Source organism: Oryx dammah, unplaced genomic scaffold, assembly GCF_014754425.2.
Source record: "Oryx dammah isolate SB20612 unplaced genomic scaffold, SCBI_Odam_1.1 HiC_scaffold_11227, whole genome shotgun sequence".
Taxonomy (NCBI): Eukaryota; Metazoa; Chordata; class Mammalia; order Artiodactyla; family Bovidae; genus Oryx; species Oryx dammah.
Genome location: NW_024080620.1, coordinates 1,024,918 through 1,043,502, shown reverse-complemented (window position 1 = coordinate 1,043,502; position 18,585 = coordinate 1,024,918). Strand labels below are relative to the sequence as shown.

At 36.8% G+C, this 18,585-nt stretch overlaps 1 protein-coding gene across 1 annotated transcript in view; it reads left to right on the top strand.

Moving 5' to 3' along the window:
• Window positions 1-18,348, top strand: part of LOC120861090 (medium-chain specific acyl-CoA dehydrogenase, mitochondrial) — a 40,581-nt gene extending 22,233 nt beyond the window's left edge. Inside the window, exons 7-12 of the mRNA XM_040236753.1 lie at window positions 821-951; window positions 2,568-2,676; window positions 7,180-7,320; window positions 7,899-7,994; window positions 15,563-15,811; window positions 17,428-18,348. Of these exons, the coding sequence (XP_040092687.1) occupies window positions 821-951; window positions 2,568-2,676; window positions 7,180-7,320; window positions 7,899-7,994; window positions 15,563-15,811; window positions 17,428-17,499 (798 nt within the window). The 3' untranslated portion in view covers window positions 17,500-18,348. The remainder of the gene's footprint in view (window positions 1-820; window positions 952-2,567; window positions 2,677-7,179; window positions 7,321-7,898; window positions 7,995-15,562; window positions 15,812-17,427) is intronic.
• Window positions 18,349-18,585: the final 237 nt, after the last annotated feature.

Below are 18,585 nucleotides of genomic sequence, written 5' to 3'. Positions count from 1 at the left end.
CCTTTTATCCATTACTGTTTACATCTTGTCATACCTCTGTTGAAGAGCCCTAAGAGGCTCCTGTTCTTTCTACCAGATAAAAATTTAACTTAGTGTAATAAAAGTGTTTTTTGTCATCTGTTCCCTTCCTTTCTTCCCAGATTAATTTTCTACCATTCCTTTATATGCTATAGAATCTGTATACATGTTATAGAATCTGATTATCCTTTAAGTATTCCTTTTCATTTTTTGAGACTTAATTTAAGCATCACCTCTGGAAGCTTTCTGGACACCCTAAAACTAAAGCTAGTTTTTTAAGCCCTTTATGTATGACTATAATACTTAGATATGTAATTACAGTATAGTATTCTATAGTATTCATCTCTACTGTTACATTGTAAAAATTTTGAAGACAAGATATTTTCATCTCCTCTTTTATAATCTGGTAAATAGTAGATACTACTCAGTACATGTTTGAATGAATGAGTTCATGTGAAATTGAATTTAACTTGGTTGAAGATACCTAACATTTTAATTTTTGACATAGATATTGGTATTCTTCATAGTGAAGGACAGGGAAACCTAGTGTGCTGCAGTTCATGGGGTTGCAAAGAGTTGGACATGACTTAGCAACTGAACAACAATAATTGGTATCCTACATCTTGCTTTAAATTACATATTAAATGTTTTTACATTTAAAGAGTTTGATTCTGTAAGAACATTTTATTTTTACATATTTTAAAATATTTAAAATTATTGACAAAAAATAAGATACCTTTCTGGTTCTAAATGTTCATAATTTAATAATTAACATTTATTTCCCTTTTTCCATATATTCAAGGCCTATTGTGTAACAGAACCTGTAGCAGGCTCTGATGTAGCTGGTATAAAAACCAAAGCAGAAAAGAAAGGAGATGAGTATATTATTAATGGTCAGAAGATGTGGATAACCAATGGAGGAAAAGCTAATTGGTATGTTGTTTAAAACATCTCTGTACATTGTTTCTTCATTACTTCATATTCAGAATCTCCCCCTCTCCTTTCCTTTGTTATTAACCACCACAATTAAGATAAGTTTTATTCACGGAACTGGATGGTCCATAAAAGATTATAAATAATTGAGTAATTTTCAAAAGTTCTAAGTCCTGAGCTATTTCTTCAAATTGTCTCAGAAGTTTAATTTGTAAAATAAAACAAAAACACTTGCTCTAGTTGAATCTAATTAGGAAAGCTAGAGCTCCATCTACTTGGCTCACTACACCTACTCTCCATACTCTGCACCAGAACCTCCTTGGAGCCATTCCCCTAAGACTCTGAGGGAAAAAGGAAAGTCACTGGTATAGCACATTTCTCTAATCCTGAGCAATAAGCATTATCTTTTAGAGTGGACAGAATTTTACTTTAATAAAATCTAAAAGGCCCAAATACGTAAGTTCAAAAATAGTGACATGAAGTTCAACAGAATGCCATAAAATCACTTGTATAAATATAAAATATTGAAGGAAAACATATTTGATAGCACTATTTGTGAAAAAAAAAATATGAAAAAAGGGTCAATAGGAATCAACCATCCAATGTATCTGCTTTTAAGAAGTGAATGTAGTTTCTTGCTGAAGTATAGCGTGAAACAAACAGGAAAAAATGGCAGCAGGACTAGGAAACACTTTAAATATGTCCACCACTTTATGAGTGTTCAATATTATGGAGTGCTAGATATTGTTGGAGAAGGCGATGGCATCCCACTCCAGTACTCTTGCCTGGAAAATCCCATGGACGGAAAAGCCTGGTGGGCTACAGTCCATGGGATCGAGAAGAGTCGGACACGACTGAGCGACCTCACTTTCACTTTTCACTTTCATGCATTGGAGAAGGAAATGGCAACCCACTCCAGTGTTCTTGCCTGGAGAATCCCAGGGACAGGGGAGCCTGGTGGGCTGCCGTCTATAGGGTTGCACAGAGTCGGACATGACTGAAGCGACTTAGCAGCAGCAGCAGATATTGTTATTTTTGAGTTATCATAATATCACCAAGTAATAAAAAAGTGAAGAAATGATTACAATGTAACAAGTGAGAGAAATCCAATAATGGGACTAGAAACTTTCACAACTATAAGAATTCATTAAGTACAACTCATCATGTAATAAGACAAATTAGGTAAAATGTGAAACTGGAAAAGGAGTTTTTACTATTTTTTTAAACTATTAAGCAAAACTGTAGAATGAGTGGTAGTTTTATTAGTTTTAAGCACAAAAACTAAATTTGCTGTTTAAGGAATTAAAAAAAAAATTCTTCTATTCCAGGCTATTTAGAACATGGGTTACATGGATGTTTGGATGTTTTTGCCTTTTCTCCTCATGTTGCATTTTAAAATCTTTCTGGGAAAGAAGTAGATGTGGGTTGAAATACTAGCTCTGCCACATCATAAGATTATGACCTGGGCAAGCTTTTAAATCTTTCTGATGCTTCATTTCTTCTATAAAATGGGAGTAATAATAATTGGGGTTGTTGGGAGGGTTAACTGAGATGGGAGTCATCATATGTTGTATGTTGTTATCTGATACTGTTATCTTTATCATCATGTTTATTAGGTATTTTTTATTGGCTCGTTCTGATCCGGATCCTAAGGCTCCTGCTAGTAAAGCCTTTACTGGCTTTATTGTGGAAGCAGACACCCCAGGAATACAGATTGGAAGAAAGGTAAGTGTGTACTTATAGTGATCAAGGCCTCCAATATTGTTTTAACTATAAATTTAAAAATTACTAATTTCAGTTTCCTTTATTGAAAACATTTTGTTTGTATTAAGTTGCAATAAAAATAAAGCTGCATTTGATGTTATCGGGTAAAATATTCCTTCCTGAAGATTTTTAAGTTGAGAATAGTCATTTCAAGTCATTTGAAAGAGTGGCCAAATTGTATACAATTTGTATACATATACAATTCTTTATGTTTACAGTTTGTCTATATTCTCATTGCTCCTGCTTCTCATGCTGCTTATTAAAAACCAGATTATATTTTTTTCTTAAGAAGGGTCATGGTATCTACAACTTCCTCTCAAATAATTCAACAAATAATGCTAATAGCTAATCGTTATACACACACAAAAAACACAGAAATAAAGCAAATGTGCCAAAATTGGTGAATCTAGGCAAAGGTATATAGGTATTCGTTTTACTCCTTGCAGTTCTTCTGTTGGTTTGAAAATTTTAAAAACAAAACATTGAGGGGAAATAACTATCTTGGCAATTTCTTTTTTCGTATATATATATATCATTGAAGTATAGTTGATTTATAATGTTGGATTAATTTCTGCTGTACAGAAGGGTGACTCAGTTATATATATATCTTTTTTTTCATATTCTTTTCCATTATGGTTTATCACAGGATATTGAATACAGTTCCCTGTGCTATATAGTAGGACCTTGTTGTTTATCCATTCTGGATATATTAGTTTACATCTGCTAATCCCAAACTCTCAATCCTTCCCTCCCTCACCACCCACCCTGGTAACCACAAGTCTGTTCTATGTGTCTGGGAGTCTGTTTCTGTCTTGTAGATATGTTCATTTGTCTTGTATTTTAGATTGTATATATGTGCTCAGTCACGTCCAACTCTTGTGACCCCCATGTACTATAGCCTGCCAGGCTCCTTTGTCCGTAAGATTTTCCAGGCAAGAATACTGGAGTGAGTTGTTATTTACTACTCCAAGATTCCACATATAAGGTGATATCATATTGTATTTGCCTTTCTTTTTCTAACTTACTTCACTTAGTAGGATAATCTCTAGGACCATCTAAGTTACTGCAAATGGCATTATTTCATTCTTTTCATGGCTGAGGAACATTCAATTGTATATATATACACCACATCTTCTTTATCCATTCATCTGTTGAGGGACATTTAGGTTGGGTTCATGTCTCAGCTATTGTATATAGTGCCACTAGAAACTAGAGGTACATGTATCTTTTCAAATTATAGTTTTGTCTGGGTATATGCCCAGGAGTGGAATTGTTGGATCCTATGGTAACCCTATTTTTGTTTTTTTTGAAGAACCTCCATACTGTTTTCTGGGCTTCCCTGGTGGCTTAGATGGTAAAGAATCTGCCTGCAATGCAGGAGACCCAAGTTCAATATCTGGGTCTGGAAGATCCCCTGGGGAAGGGAATGGCTACCCACTCCAGTATTATTGCCTGGAGAATTCCATGGACAGAGGAGCCTGGTGGGCTATGGGTTGCAAAGAGTTGGACACAACTGAATGACTACCATTTCTGCTTTCATACTGCTTTCCATAGTGGTAGCATCAATTTATATTCCCACCAACAATGTAAAAGGGTTCCTTTTCTCTACACCCTCTCCAGCATTATTTGTAGTCTTTTATTTATTTATTTTTTAATTGAAGGATAATTGCTTTACCAAATTTTGTTTTCTGTCAAACCTCAACATGAATCAACCGTAGGTATACATATATCCCTTCCCTTTTGAACCTCCTGCCCCTCTCCCTTCCCATCCCCCCACCCTCTAGGGTTGATACAGAGCCCCTGTTTGAGTTTCCTGAGACATACAGCAAATTCCCCTTGCCTATCTATTTTTCATATGGTACTGTAAGTTTCCATGTTACTCTCTGCATACATCTCACCCTCTCCTTCCCTCTCCTCATGTCCATAAATCTGTTCTCTATGTCTGTTTCTCCACTGCTGCCCTGCAAATGAATTCTTCAGTAACATTTTTCTAGATTCCGTATATATGCATTAGAATACAGTATTTATGTTTCTCTTTCTGATTTATTTCACTCTGTATGATAGCTGTAGGTTCATCCACCTCATTAGAACTGACTCAAATGTGTTTCTTTTTATGGCTGAATAATGTTCCAGTGTGTATATGTACCACAATTTCTTTATTCATTCATCTAGGACATCCCCAGGACATCTAGGTTGCTTCCATGTTCTAGCTATCGCGAATAGTGCTGCAATGAACAATGGAATATATGTGTCTTTTTCAGTTCTGCTTTTCTCAGAGTATATGCCTAGGAGTGGGATTGCTGGGTCATATAGTGGTTTTATTCCTAGTTTTTTGAGGAATCTCCATACCGTTTTCCATAGTAGCTGTGTCAATTTATTTGTAGACTTTTTAATGATGGCCATTCTGGCCAGTGTGAGGTACCCATTGTAGTTTACATTGCCATTTCTGTAATAATTAGTGATGAAGAGTATCTTTTCATGTCCCTGGCAATTTCTTAGCAAGTTAAACATGCACTTACCACATACCCAGCACTCCTAGATATTTATCCAAGAGAAATAAAAACAAGGACCTATGTTTATAGCAGCTTTATTTATAATTACTGAAAACTTGGGAGTGGCAGGGCAGTGAGGGATGCCCATCAGCTGGCGAGCAGATAAAGGATATATGGTACATCCATTTAGGGGAATGCTACTCTGAAATACTGATCAGCAGCAACATGGATGAATCTTAAAAGCACTTTGCTAAGTGAAAAGTCAAACACAGAAGGATCACCTTATTCCATTTATATGACATTCTGGAAAAGGAAAAACTTATGGATGAAATCAGATTGGTGATTTCTTGGGATTGGGAGTAGAGTAAGGGAATTGACTAAGAGAGTACAAAGGAACTTTTAGGCATGCTGAAATATCTTCATTGTGGTGATAGTACATATGCATCTGTCAAAACTATTAGAAATGTATATGTTAAAGGAGTCAATTTTTCTATATGTAAATTCTATCTCAGAACACCTAATTCTCAGAGGTGGAGATAAATATTAATAGAAGTTCAACTTTTACTCAGTACATTGCTAGCTCTATTAGTTAAGCTAAAATTAAATGTTCCAAAGCAAGTTATGTTAAATGCTTTTACTGACATTTGTGGTAAAAAGATAGTCTTCAAACATACAATGAAATTTGTCTTTGTGGGTAATATGTACATGTAAACTTTAGACTACTGTTGGTTTTGTTGACGAAAAAAGATGAACAACTTGAGAGCTGTGAGTTAAGTTTTACTGGGGGCAAAACGAGGACTGCAGCCTGTGAGACAGGACCTCAGATAGTTCTGAGAGACAGCTCCAAAGAGGCAGTCAGGGAACGTCAATATATAAGATCTTGGTGAAGAGGGAGTTCAGTGCAATCAAGTGCTTACTTTACAGAGGTTTTCTGCTAGTCCCAAGGAGCTAATGTCACCATGAAGGGATTTAGTGATTTTTCTAGCCATTCCCTTCTCCATGAGATCTTGACTCAGGGATTAAACCCAGGTCTCCCGTATTGTAGGCAGATTCTTTAATATCTGAGCCACTAGAGGGAAATGGGAAGGAGGAGTGTCTTAATAGGACTGTTAAGTTTCCCAGGAGACTCTGGGATCATGAAATCAGCTCCTGAAAATATCCAACTATCTAAAGAACTGGTAGGTCTTTACCAGGGCTTCCCTGGTAGCTCAGCTGGTAAAGAATCCCCCTGCAGTGCAGGAGACCCGGGTTTAATTCCTGGGTTAGGAAGATACCCTGGCGAAGAGATAGGCTACCCAATCCTGTATTCTTGCCTGGAGAGTCCCCATGGGCAGAGGAGCCTGGTGGGCTATAATCCAGTCCATGGGGTTGTAAAGAGTTGGACATGACTGAATAACTTAGCACACAGCACACATCTAAAGACCTGTTCTGCCAGATTCCCTGGAGCACAGAGTGCCTTGTTCCACCCTGAACTCCCTGGGGAGGTAAAGTCAGCAGCTGCAGCAGCACAGGGTTCAATCTCTGCAGAGGCAAATGGCGACTGCCCTTGTTGTTCAGTCACTGGCAGATGCTCTCAGCAAGTGCCATTTGTCATTGACAGGTAAGTGACAATTTGTAGTCAACAGTTTCAGAGTTTGTGAAACATTGTTTTAGATGAGAGTTTCACAAACTTTTTTTTTCAAAGATATAGCATACACAAGTATTTTAGATTTTGAGGGCCAATTGGTCTCTGTCACAAATACTCAGTTCTACCATTGGAGCAAGAAAGTAGCCACAGAAAATATGTAAATGAATAGGTGTGATTGTAGTCCTGTAAAGCTGTATTTAGAAAATAGGCATTGCAGACCATAGTTTGTCCACCTCCATATAAATAGGCAATTGCAGAAAATCTTAAAGTCTTTAACAGTGCTTAAAGCAAGAATTTATGCTAGCTCAAAATATGTTTCATACTACATATTGTTTTCCTTATTAGGAATTAAATATGGGCCAGCGATGTTCAGATACAAGAGGAATTGTCTTTGAAGATGTGAGAGTGCCTAAGGAAAATGTTTTAATTGGTGAGGGAGCTGGTTTCAAAATTGCAATGGGAGCATTTGATAAAACCAGACCACCAGTAAGTAAGATGGCTTAATAACCTTTATAGGAGTTTTCATTTATTATATTGAATAGTTTTATTTTAACATTATTTGCTTGGTCTGTATTTCTTTTTAAATATCTGCTTTTATTAAAGATGGAGGGGTTTTTTTCCTAAGAATTCATCAACATTCTTGCTGTTACAGAAATTATTTTAGTAAAAGCAAAATTACTATAGTTGTTAGATTTACAAAGAAGCATTTCACATTTAATTTAATCATTCCTGCTGATGTGTACTCATTCCTCTTCCCTCGCTCATTAGGAATATTTCCCCTGAGAAGCTTTCCCCTGTTAAACAGAAAGAATGATTTATCTCTAGGCTATGATCCTGTGCCTTACAAATGCCTTCCGTTAACCTTTTTTTTTTTCCGTTAACCTTTAATTCATATAAAATATAAAATATAAATTTAAATGCTTGTCACTTCCCCCACTCTTTATTGCCTTAAGTATAGGTCAGCTTCTCTTTGTGCAAACTTTAACTTAGATTTTAGGCAAGTAGCCATTATATGTGTGTTTTAAAGACAACATGAACTTCTGCTTTGTAAAATGTAATGCTAGGTTGCAGCTGCTGCTGTGGGACTAGCACAGAGAGCTTTGGATGAAGCTACCAAGTATGCCCTGGACAGAAAAACTTTTGGAAAGCTGCTTGTAGAGGTAATTATAATACTATACTTGTTTTGTTCAAATGTAAAACCATTCATTTTCACTTAATATTTGAAAACTATTTTTAAATAAAAAATAGTTTATTTCTGCTTTGGTAACAAGAAGATAATGTGAAGTGGAAGTGTCAGGGTGGGTTTTAAGAATAGATTTGCATATGTATATATATGTGTGTGTGTGTATATAAAAATTTATTTGGCTGCACTAGGTCTTAGTTGCAGCATGTAGGATCTAATTATCTGACCAGGGATTGAACTCCAGCCCCTTGCATTGGGAACGTGGAGTCTTAGCCACTGGACCATCAGGGAAGTGCCAAGAGTAGATTTTCTTTAGACTCTGCTACTATTAATATCTGTTGTCTGCTTTGGGATTTATGTTAATTAAGAAGAAAAAGAACAGCTAATATTTAAGTGCCTGTATTATCTAATTCCACCAGTACACTCTTTTTTGTTTGTACTACAATTTCCATCGGTGAAGTCATTCAGTCATGTCTGACTCTTTGCGACCCCATGGACTGTATCCTACCAGGCTCCTCCATCCATGGAATTTTCCAGGCAAGAGTACTGGAGTGGGTTGCCATTTCCTTCTCCAGGGGATCTTCCTGACCCAGGGATTGAACCCGGGTCTCCCGCACAGCAGGCAGATGCTTTTACCCTCTGAGCCACCATATTTTATACAATTTCCATTAAAGACCAGGAAGCTGCAGCTTAGAATAAATAATTTGTCCAAGAACACACAATTTAGAAATCATAGATCCAGAGTTCTACTTCATGCTCTTAATCCGTGTTACTTCTCATGTCTTCTTGTTTATCAAATAATGAAACAATTTTAGTACTATTTGTTATTGTTGTTTGGTTTTTGGCCACACAGCATGTATTGTGGGATCTTAATTCCCCAACCAGGGATTGAACCTGGGCCCTTGGAGCAGTGAAACTCAGTCCTAACCACTGGATTGTCGGGCAGTTCTCAAGAACTTTTTAATCTTACCTTTTCAAACATTTATGGTTCCCCATTTTCTGTATTCTCTTCTATAACTCCTGTAACTATTGATTGTACAGTGGACAGTCCCTGTTTCTATCCCTATGTGTCAGTGGTTCTCAAACGATCTGGTAGAAGATAGGTTTTGATTTCCAGTCAACTGTGTACCATTATTTTTATAAAATATAAGAATGTCACTGCTGCTGCTGCTAAGTCGCTTCAGTCATGTCCGACTCTGTGCGACCCCAGAGACGGCAGCCCACCAGGCTCCCCCATCCCTGGGATTCTCCAGGCAAGAACACTGGAGTGGGTTGCTGTTTCCTTCTCCAATGCATGAAAGTGAAAAGTGAAAGTGAAGTCACTCAGTCGTGTCGACTCTTGGCGACCCCATGGACTGCAGCCTACCAGGCTTTTCCTTCCATGGGATTTTCCAGGCAAGAGTACTGGAGTGGGGTGCCATTGCCCTCTCCAAGAATGTCACAACACTATCAAATTGTTACAAATGCTTACTCTCACTTTGTGTATCATGAACCAGTCCAGTAACAATTTGTGGTCTATAGATGAAACTTGGATTAGTATACTTCTGTATCTCAACCTCGATTATATAATTTATTTTTGCTATAATCTAGATAACTTTCTCAGATTTGCTTTTCAGTTTTTTTCAACCCTACATCTAATCTCCTCTTCAATCCATTTAATGACTTTTTTCATTTATAGAATTTATGTTTGGTTCTTTTCCATTTCTACCCTTTCTTGTATGGTGGCCTGGTTTTTCAACATAGCTTTTCTTTCTCCTTTTTTATCTCTTTAATTATATAAAACTTCAGTTATAGTCACTTTCTGATTTTTTTTCTGTTATTTCAAGTTCTTAGGGTGGCTAATATTTTGGTCTACTGCATCTGATCTCTCTGTTACGACCAGTTTTTTCCTGTCTTGATTTTTGCTTATAAGCTTATCTGCAGCAGCATTCATTAGTTTCCTTCAATGCATTGTGGAAGTATTCAGGAGACCAGTTTTCGTACTTTTTTATACTTTTTATCAGGTAGCCCAGAGGTTTCAGCATTCTTAGAGCTGTTTTTTTCACATGAATTTCTCCAATTGTGAAATCCTATACCATAGCTGTATACGTTGATTACATGCTTGAAAGATATTCCTTTTTTAAATCTCCCAGACAGAGTCTTGGGCAAGAAATAAGCTTCTTTGTGGCCTTCTTGCCTTGATGAGCTGAGACTTTTAGTTCTTCCTTAGGAAAGAGAAGTTCTTATAGGCAGAGAATCTCAATTTCAACCCCTCATCTTTTTCATTCTCACATGTCTCCTGTTCTGTGTTCATTAAAACTCCAACTCCTATCACATTAGACTCAAATCTCAGTCTGATTTTTTTTCCTTCCCCATGTCATTGCTTCTCAATCAGGATTAAATTTTTGGAGGCCCTTGGAGATTAGTTTCTTTCCTTTGAGTTGTTTTATTTTACTTTTATTTTTAAAATAACTTTATTTTTGGCTGTGTTAGGTCTTTGTTACTATACTTGCGAGCTTTTCTCTAGTTGCAGTGAGCAGGGTCTACTCTCTTAGTTGTGGTGAGCGGGCTTCTCATTGGAGTGACTTCTCTTGTTGTGTGGCACAGGTTCTGGAGTGCAGAGGTTTCAACAGTTGGAACGTGGGCTCAGTAGTTGCAGCTCCTGGGCTCGAGAGCACAGGCCCAATATTTGTGGCACACTTGCTTAGTTGTTCCATGGCATGTGGAATCTACCTGGACCAGGGATTAAACCTATGTCTCCTGCATTAGCAGGCAGATTCTTTACCAATGAGCCACGAGGGAAGCCCCCTTGTTTTGTTTTTAAATCAAACATTTCTTTGTGTTTATGGACAAAAGGAGAGTTTATATTAGCTCATTTATGTCACCAGAGCTATATGTATACAGATTAGTGAAATGTATGTTTATTATTAAGTATTAGTTTAGTTTAATCATAAACAGATAACATCATTTTCAGGTCCTTCTCACCAACTATCTGATATTCTTCTGGCTATTTTCAACTCAAAATAGAATATTTTATGTTCCTTTTCTTACAGACTCTGAAGATTCTTTTTTGTATTCTTACTATCTGCACAATGATATTTTTGCCTCCATGGGCTCTTACTGTTAAGTATAGAAAGTGTGTTTTTGCTTACTACTTTTCTAAACTAAACAAAGGAGATATTAAGCTACTGATTTATACATAGCTTTGATCTGTTACTTCAAAAAAAAAGATTTTTTTTTTAGTTTTGTTTTAAGGGATATTATTGAGTATAGTATTCTAATCATAGCTCTCCTGTCCACTCCCATGTTTATCATTGTTGTTATTACTACTTCTCTCTTCAAGAGAACACTGTGTCACTATCCTCTAGTGCTTAACTTGCTGTGGGTAAAGAAAACTGACAAAAACAGAGGATGGTACTTTTTCTTATCAAAAAGTAAAACTAGGAACACCGATAACAAATTACAGGATGATAAAATCTCTTAATAGTAGGCAATAACTGCCTACTCCTTTGTCTAGTCAAAATCCTCCATCCAGGTTAAAGTTGGAGTAGTTTGGGATGATATGAAAGAATCCCTTGTGAGTAACTGTCATTTGCATTGATTATTATTGCTAGCAGGCAATATCTTTTCCCCATGATTTCCATGTCTTGGTGGGAAAATGAATGAGGAGAAATACTATTTGGGACTTGAGACTGAAATAAGATATACTTAGAAAGAAAACTTATATCTCCTTTTTTAACCACTTTATGCTCAAAATTCTTTCAATATCTTCTCATCACACTCAGATCAAAATCCAGAGTACTTGCAGTGGTCTTCTGTCATCCACAGTGACCTTTTGTTGTTGTTTTTATGTTTATTCCTCCCAGCAGATATCCACTTCCTCATTCATTTCATTAAAGAATGTACCCTTGATTCAGTTCAATTCAGTTCAGTCGCTCAATCGTGTCTGACTCTTTGCGACCCCATGAATCGCAGCACGCCAGGGCTTCCTGTCCATCACCAACTCCCGGAGTTCACTCAGACTCACGTCCATCGAGTCAGTGATGCCATCCAGACATCTCATCCTCTGTTGTCCCCTTCTCCTCCTGCCCCCAATCCCTCTCATCATCAGAGTCGTTTCCAATGAGTCAACTCTTCGCATGAGGTGGCCAAAGTACTGGAGTTTCAGCTTCAGCATCATTCCTTCCAAAGAACACCCAGGGCTGATCTCCTTTAGAAAGGACTGGTTGGATCTCCTTGCAGTCCAAGGGACTCTCAAGAGTCTTCTCCAACACCACAGTTCAAAAGCATCAATTCTTCGGCGCTCAGCTTTCTTCACAGTCCAACTCTCACATCCGTACATGACCACTGGAAAAGCCATAGCTTTGACTAGATGGACTTTTGTAGACAAAGTAATGTCTCTGCTTTTGAACATGCTATCTAGGTTGGTCATAACTTTCCTTCCGAGGAGTAAGTGTCTTTTAATTTCACGGCTGCAGTCATCATCTGCAGTGATTTTGGAGCCCAAAGAAATAATGTCTGTTTCTACTGTTTCCCCATCTATTTCCCATGAAATGATGGGACCAGGTGCCATGATCTTCGTTTTCTGAATGTTGAGCTTTAAGCCAACTTTTTCACTCTCCTCTTTCACTTTCATCAAGAGGCTTTTTAGTTCCTCTTCGTTTTTTGACATAATGGTGGTGTCATCTGCATATCTGAGGTTATTGATATTTCTTCTGGCAATCTTGATTCCAGCTTGTGCTTCTTCCAGCCCAGCGTTTCTCATGATGTACTCTGCATATAAGTTAAATAAGCAAGGTGACAGTATACAGCCTTGACGTATTCCTTTTCCTATTTGGAACCAGTCTGTTCCGTGTCCAGTTCTAACTGTTGCTTCCTGACCTGCATACAGGTTTCTCAAGAGGCAGGTCAGGTGGTCTGGTTGATTACCCTGTGTAAAGTTACACCTGAAACATTTGATATAATGATGACGGTGACTGATGTATGTGTGCTTAGTCATGTCTGACTCTTTGCGATGCCATGGATGGTAGCCTGCCAGGCTCTTCTGTCCATGGGATTTTCCAGGCAAGAATACTGGAGTGGGCTGCCATTTCCTCCTCCAGGGGATCTTCCCAACCCAGAGATCGAACCTGTATCTCTTGTGTCTGCCGCATTGGCAGGCTGATTCTTTACCATTTAGTGCCACCTGGGAAGATCTCGCTTCTTTTCTTCATAGCTCTTAGCACTGCCCAACATCATATCATGTATGCGTTTGTCTGCTATCTTTCTTACTGCCTCACTAGAATGTAAGCTCCGCACAAGTAGTAAATTTCTGTTTTGGAAACCTTTATACTTCTAGCATTTATGATATGTTTTGCACTGTGAACTTCTCAACAAATAGTACTGCATGCATTAATTCATTTAATCCTTGAGGAAGGCCTGAATTGCCATAAACTTCCATCTTAGAACTGCCTTTGTTATGTCTCATAGATTTTGGAACGTTATGTTTCTGTTTTCATTTGTCTCCAGGTATTTTTTAAAATTTCCTCTTTGATTTCTTAAGAGATCCATTGTTTGTTTGTTTTTTTTTTTAATAGCATGTTGTTTACATTCCACATTTTTCATGTGTTTTGCAGGATTGTTTCTGTTTTTGATTTATAGTTTCTACCACTGTGGTCAGAAAAGACATTTGACATGATTTCAACCTTATTACCCTTATGAGACTTTTTTTTGTGGTCTAACATGTTATCTATCATGTAGAATGTTTCACTAACTCTTTAAATAGAATGTTTACTCTGCTCTTTTGGGGTCATGAATAAATTTTTCCAAAGTTGTAAGCATACTTCATATTTGAAACTTTCATGTATCAAGGTATGGTGGACATAGTTCCATCCTATAACATATCTTGGCCATATAACTCACAGGTAACTTATTGTCTCCTATTGAAAATATTTACATAAGTCTCCTATTTGATTAGGCTTCCCTCGTGGCTCAGATGGTAAAGAAACTGCCTGCAGTGCAAGAGACCTATGTTTGATTCCTTGGTTGGCGACATTCTCTGGAGAAGGACATGGCATCCCACTCCAGTATTCTTGCCCGGAGAATGCCATGGACCAACGAGCCTGGTGGGCTACAGTGCATGAGGTCACAAAGAGTCAGACACAACTGAGTGACTAACACTCTCCCTGTTTGATTATGAACCTCTAGAGGATAAAAAACATCTTATTTGTCCTTATCATTTTCCCATCAACACCTGATAACAGTGCCACATTATTTTTCACTGTCTATGGCAATTTTCTTTTAAAAATCCCAGGAGCTGCTCAGAAGGATCCATATAATTTTTGTGTTTTTTTTTTTTAATCAAAAATGTATAACCTCATTCCAATCCTGAGAAAACATCATGCAAACCCAATCTATGGGACATTCTACAAAATATAACCAATTGGTATTCTTCACAAGTGCACAATGGTCATGAAAGAGAAGGAAACACTGAGGAATCTTAACAGCCTTGGAAAGACTAGGAAGAAATAACAATTAAATTCAGTTGGAATCCTGGATGCGATCTTACAACAGAGAAAGGACATTGGTGGAAAACTTGGCCAAATTTGAATAAAGTATATATAGTTTCAGTTCAGTTCAGTTCAGTTGCTCAGTCGTGTCCAACTCTTTGGGACCCCATGAATCACAGCACTCCAGGCCTCCCTGTCCATCACCAACTCCCGGAGTTCACTCAGACTTGCTTCTATCGAGTCAGTGATGCCATCCAGCCATCTTATCCATCCTCTGTTGTCCCCTTCTCCTCCTGCCCCAATCCCTCTCAGCGTCAAAGTCTTTTCCAATGAGTCAACTCTTCGCATGAGGTGGCCAAAGTACTGGAGTTTCAGCTTCAGCATCATTCCTTCCAAAGAACATCCAGGGTTGATCTCCTTCAGAATGGACTGGTTGGATCTCCTTGCAGTCCAAGGGACTCTCAAGAGTCTTCTCCAGCACCACAGTTCAGAAGCATCAATTCTTCGGCGCTCAGCCTTCTTCACAGTCCAACTCTCACATCCATACATGACCACAGGAAAAACCATAGCCTTGACTAGACGGGCCTTTGTTGGCAAAGTAATGTCTCTGCTTTTGAACATGCTATCTAGGTTGGTCATAACTTTTCTTCCAAGGAGTAAGCGTCTTTTAATTTTATGGCTGAAGTCACAATCTGCAGTGATTTTGGAGTCCCCCAAAATAAAGTCTGACACTGTTTCCACTGTTTCCCCATCTATTTCCCATGACATGATGGGACCAGATGCCATGATCTTCGTTTTCTGAATGTTGAGCTTTAAGCCAACTTTTTTACTCTCCTCTTTCACTTTCATCAAGAGGCTTTTTAGTTTCTCTTCACTTTCTGCCATAAGGATGTATAGTTTAGCTGATAATATTTTACCAATGTTAATTATACTACGGTTTTGTAATATGTTACCACTGGAGGAAGCAGAGTGTAACTTTTTAAGTCTAAAATTAGTTTTTAAAGTTAAAAAAAGTTTCAGGGGAAATAATTTTAAATTATTCAATAAATACCTTAAACTTTTTTCTGTTTAATTCTAGCACCAAGGAATATCATTTTTGCTGGCTGAAATGGCAATGAAAGTTGAACTAGCTCGATTGAGTTACCAGAGAGCAGCTTGGGAAGTTGATTCTGGTCACCGAAATACCTATTATGCCTCTATTGCAAAGGCATATGCCGGAGATATCGCAAATCAGTTAGCTTCTGATGCTGTTCAGATTTTTGGAGGCAATGGATTTAATACCGAATATCCTGTAGAAAAATTAATGAGGGATGCCAAGATCTATCAGGTAATGTTAAAAATGTTTATGGTTGATTTTTAAGAAACATAATATTCATAAATTGTACGGTAGATCTCTGATTATTTAAAGATTTTATGTCATAGGTAATAATAAATCATCATAATAAGTGGCTGTGAGCCTAAATTTTTAGAACTAATTAACACAAAGAAGAATGTTACTTTGAAGTAAATGCCTTGAGTGAGCAAGATTACTTGACTTAACAAAGCAAATTACTTTTGCAAAGTAATTACAAAGTAATTACTTAACAAAGCAAATAGTGTAGACATGTAGATTTATCTGAATAACCCTTCTTTGATTCTTAACATCCTAGCTAATTGTAACCCACTCTTTGCTCTCCTAAAAGTTTATATATCATGTAAACTAATTAAATTATTTTATTTTGAATCTTATCTGACAACTCTTGAGGTCATATTTGGGAGGTAATAAAACATGAAGAGAATGTGATATGACTCTGTCTTCTAAATTAAATTGATGGTTAAGAAAACTTAGAGATGGTAGTGAAGAGATAGTAGTGATTTAGTAAATAAGATATAAATGCTCATGCCACATGTATCTTAAGTATTTATAAGCCATGCTTCTCAATATCTCCTCCATTACTTCCCTCAACCCCCAGGAAATTATTTGATAAATCTAGTCATTCAAAATCCAGAGGTAGAATCATAGAATGTTAAAGAAAGAAATTTAGACAGTACAGCCCCTCAATTTGGAGAAGGTGATGGCACCCCACTCCAGTACTTTTGCCTGGAAAATCCCATGGACAGAGGAGCCTGGTAGGCTACGGTCGGTCCACGGGGTTGCGAAGAGATGGACTCGACTGAGCGACTTCCCTTTCACTTTTCACTTTCAGTCATTGGAGAAGGAAATGGCAACCGACTCCAGTGTTCTTGCCTGGAGAATCCCAGGAGCGAGGGAGCCTGGTGGGCTGCCATCTATGGGGTCACACAGAGTCGGACATGACTGAAGTGACTTAGCAGCAGCAGCAGCCCCTCAATTTAGATTTGAAAAAACTGAGGACCATAATTTGTGCCTTATCTAAAGTTCCAAGTTTACTTGATAATGCTCTCCCTTCCCTGGAGCCTATAATTATTACCTTTTTACTTTTCTCTGGCATCTGAACAAATAGTTAGAAGTTTAAACTGGAAATGAGGGCTGTCTTCTAAGAATACTTAACTGAACAAAACAAATCCTTCCAGGATCTTTTTTCATTAGCAACTCAGTTCCTTAGGAACAAAAAGTAAAAATCAGGTTTGAGAGTAAGAATAGAAAATGACTGAAGGTGACAACTAGCTAAAACAGCTCAAAAAAGTTAGTTAAATATTTCAGCAACATTAAACATTAGATATCCCAAATACTTTTTGAAAGTCAATATCCTTTTAAGACTGTCCTCCAAAATTTTGGTAGAGTTCTTATAACAATTTTAACTAATGTTTAGAGAATTATGTATTTTCATGGTTTTCAGAAAATCAGGTTTCAGAATCACTGTAGATTATAGACCATATGTATGGTTTGACTCAGTTTAGTATTGGAATGGAGTTTAGAGTACTGTCTAAAATTCTGAGGACTTACATATGAACTATATTTAACCTACTTTTTTTTTCTTCCAGATTTATGAAGGTACAGCACAAATTCAAAGGCTTATTATAGCCCGTGAACACATTGGCAGGTATAAAAAGTAACCAGATCACCGTGTTAATAATTCTTGAGTAATTAGAATATGATCTACTATTTAAACTCCAGGAAAGAAGAAGGGCTTTAAGGTTTTTTTTTCCAATGAAAATTTTAACATAGATTCTTTTGTACTAAACCTGTATAACTGATTCTAATAGTACTCGGTTGGCCAAAAAGTTTGTTTGGGTTTTTCTGTAATGTTATGAAAAAACCTGAATGAACTTTTGGGCCAACCCAAGTTTTCTACTTTTGTTTCACTTTATGACTTGCCTGTTCTATAATGCATTTGATTTTATTAAAGTTATGTGTTTTCCTTTAGTTTCATTGTACCTGAATTACATTAACCTAGAAAAATACATTTAGGTTGTTGTTTTAACCTCTGAAAATTAGAGCAACAGAAATTTCTTGGAATTTCAGTGGTTTTCCAAAGACAGAAAAGAAGGTTTATAAAGTATTCAGAATGTTCCAAAATTTACATTGAGAAAATATTCTAGGATTTAAATAACTTGTCAGTGACTTTGTAAACTTAATGGTCTTATATTAGAGGAATTAATTTTACTGCAGTTTGGAAAGCATTTGGTTTCTCTTTTGTACAGTAATAGTAAAAAATTTGATGTTCATATTCTCCCTTTAAACAGTGACCAGAAGTTACATAGAAGTTTTTAATTTTGAACCCACATAATTCTGAGCCCACATTTCACTTGCCTTATTTTTAAAAAATCAATACAGTTTCCCTTAAATTATTTTTATATGACTCTGTTGGTCTATGGTTAACCTTTGGTGTGTTGTGTACAATCTGATTTCATGCACATACACTCTAAAAATAAACTTAAATTTGTTCTGTGTTATGTATCCGTCAATTTGTATATGTTTGTATTCTTTTCAAAAAGTCTTATTATTTCATGTAATAGTGTATACTTGACTTATTTACTATGTTGGGAAAAAAATTCATGTTTTGATTTTGAACTCCATAAAGTTAGCTGTCCATATTTTCATTAGATTGCATTATTAGATACCACAGAAAATATCAAGATGCAATAATGAAAGGGCCAAATGTGAATTTACTATTTGTTTGTAATTCTAAATGTTGAATA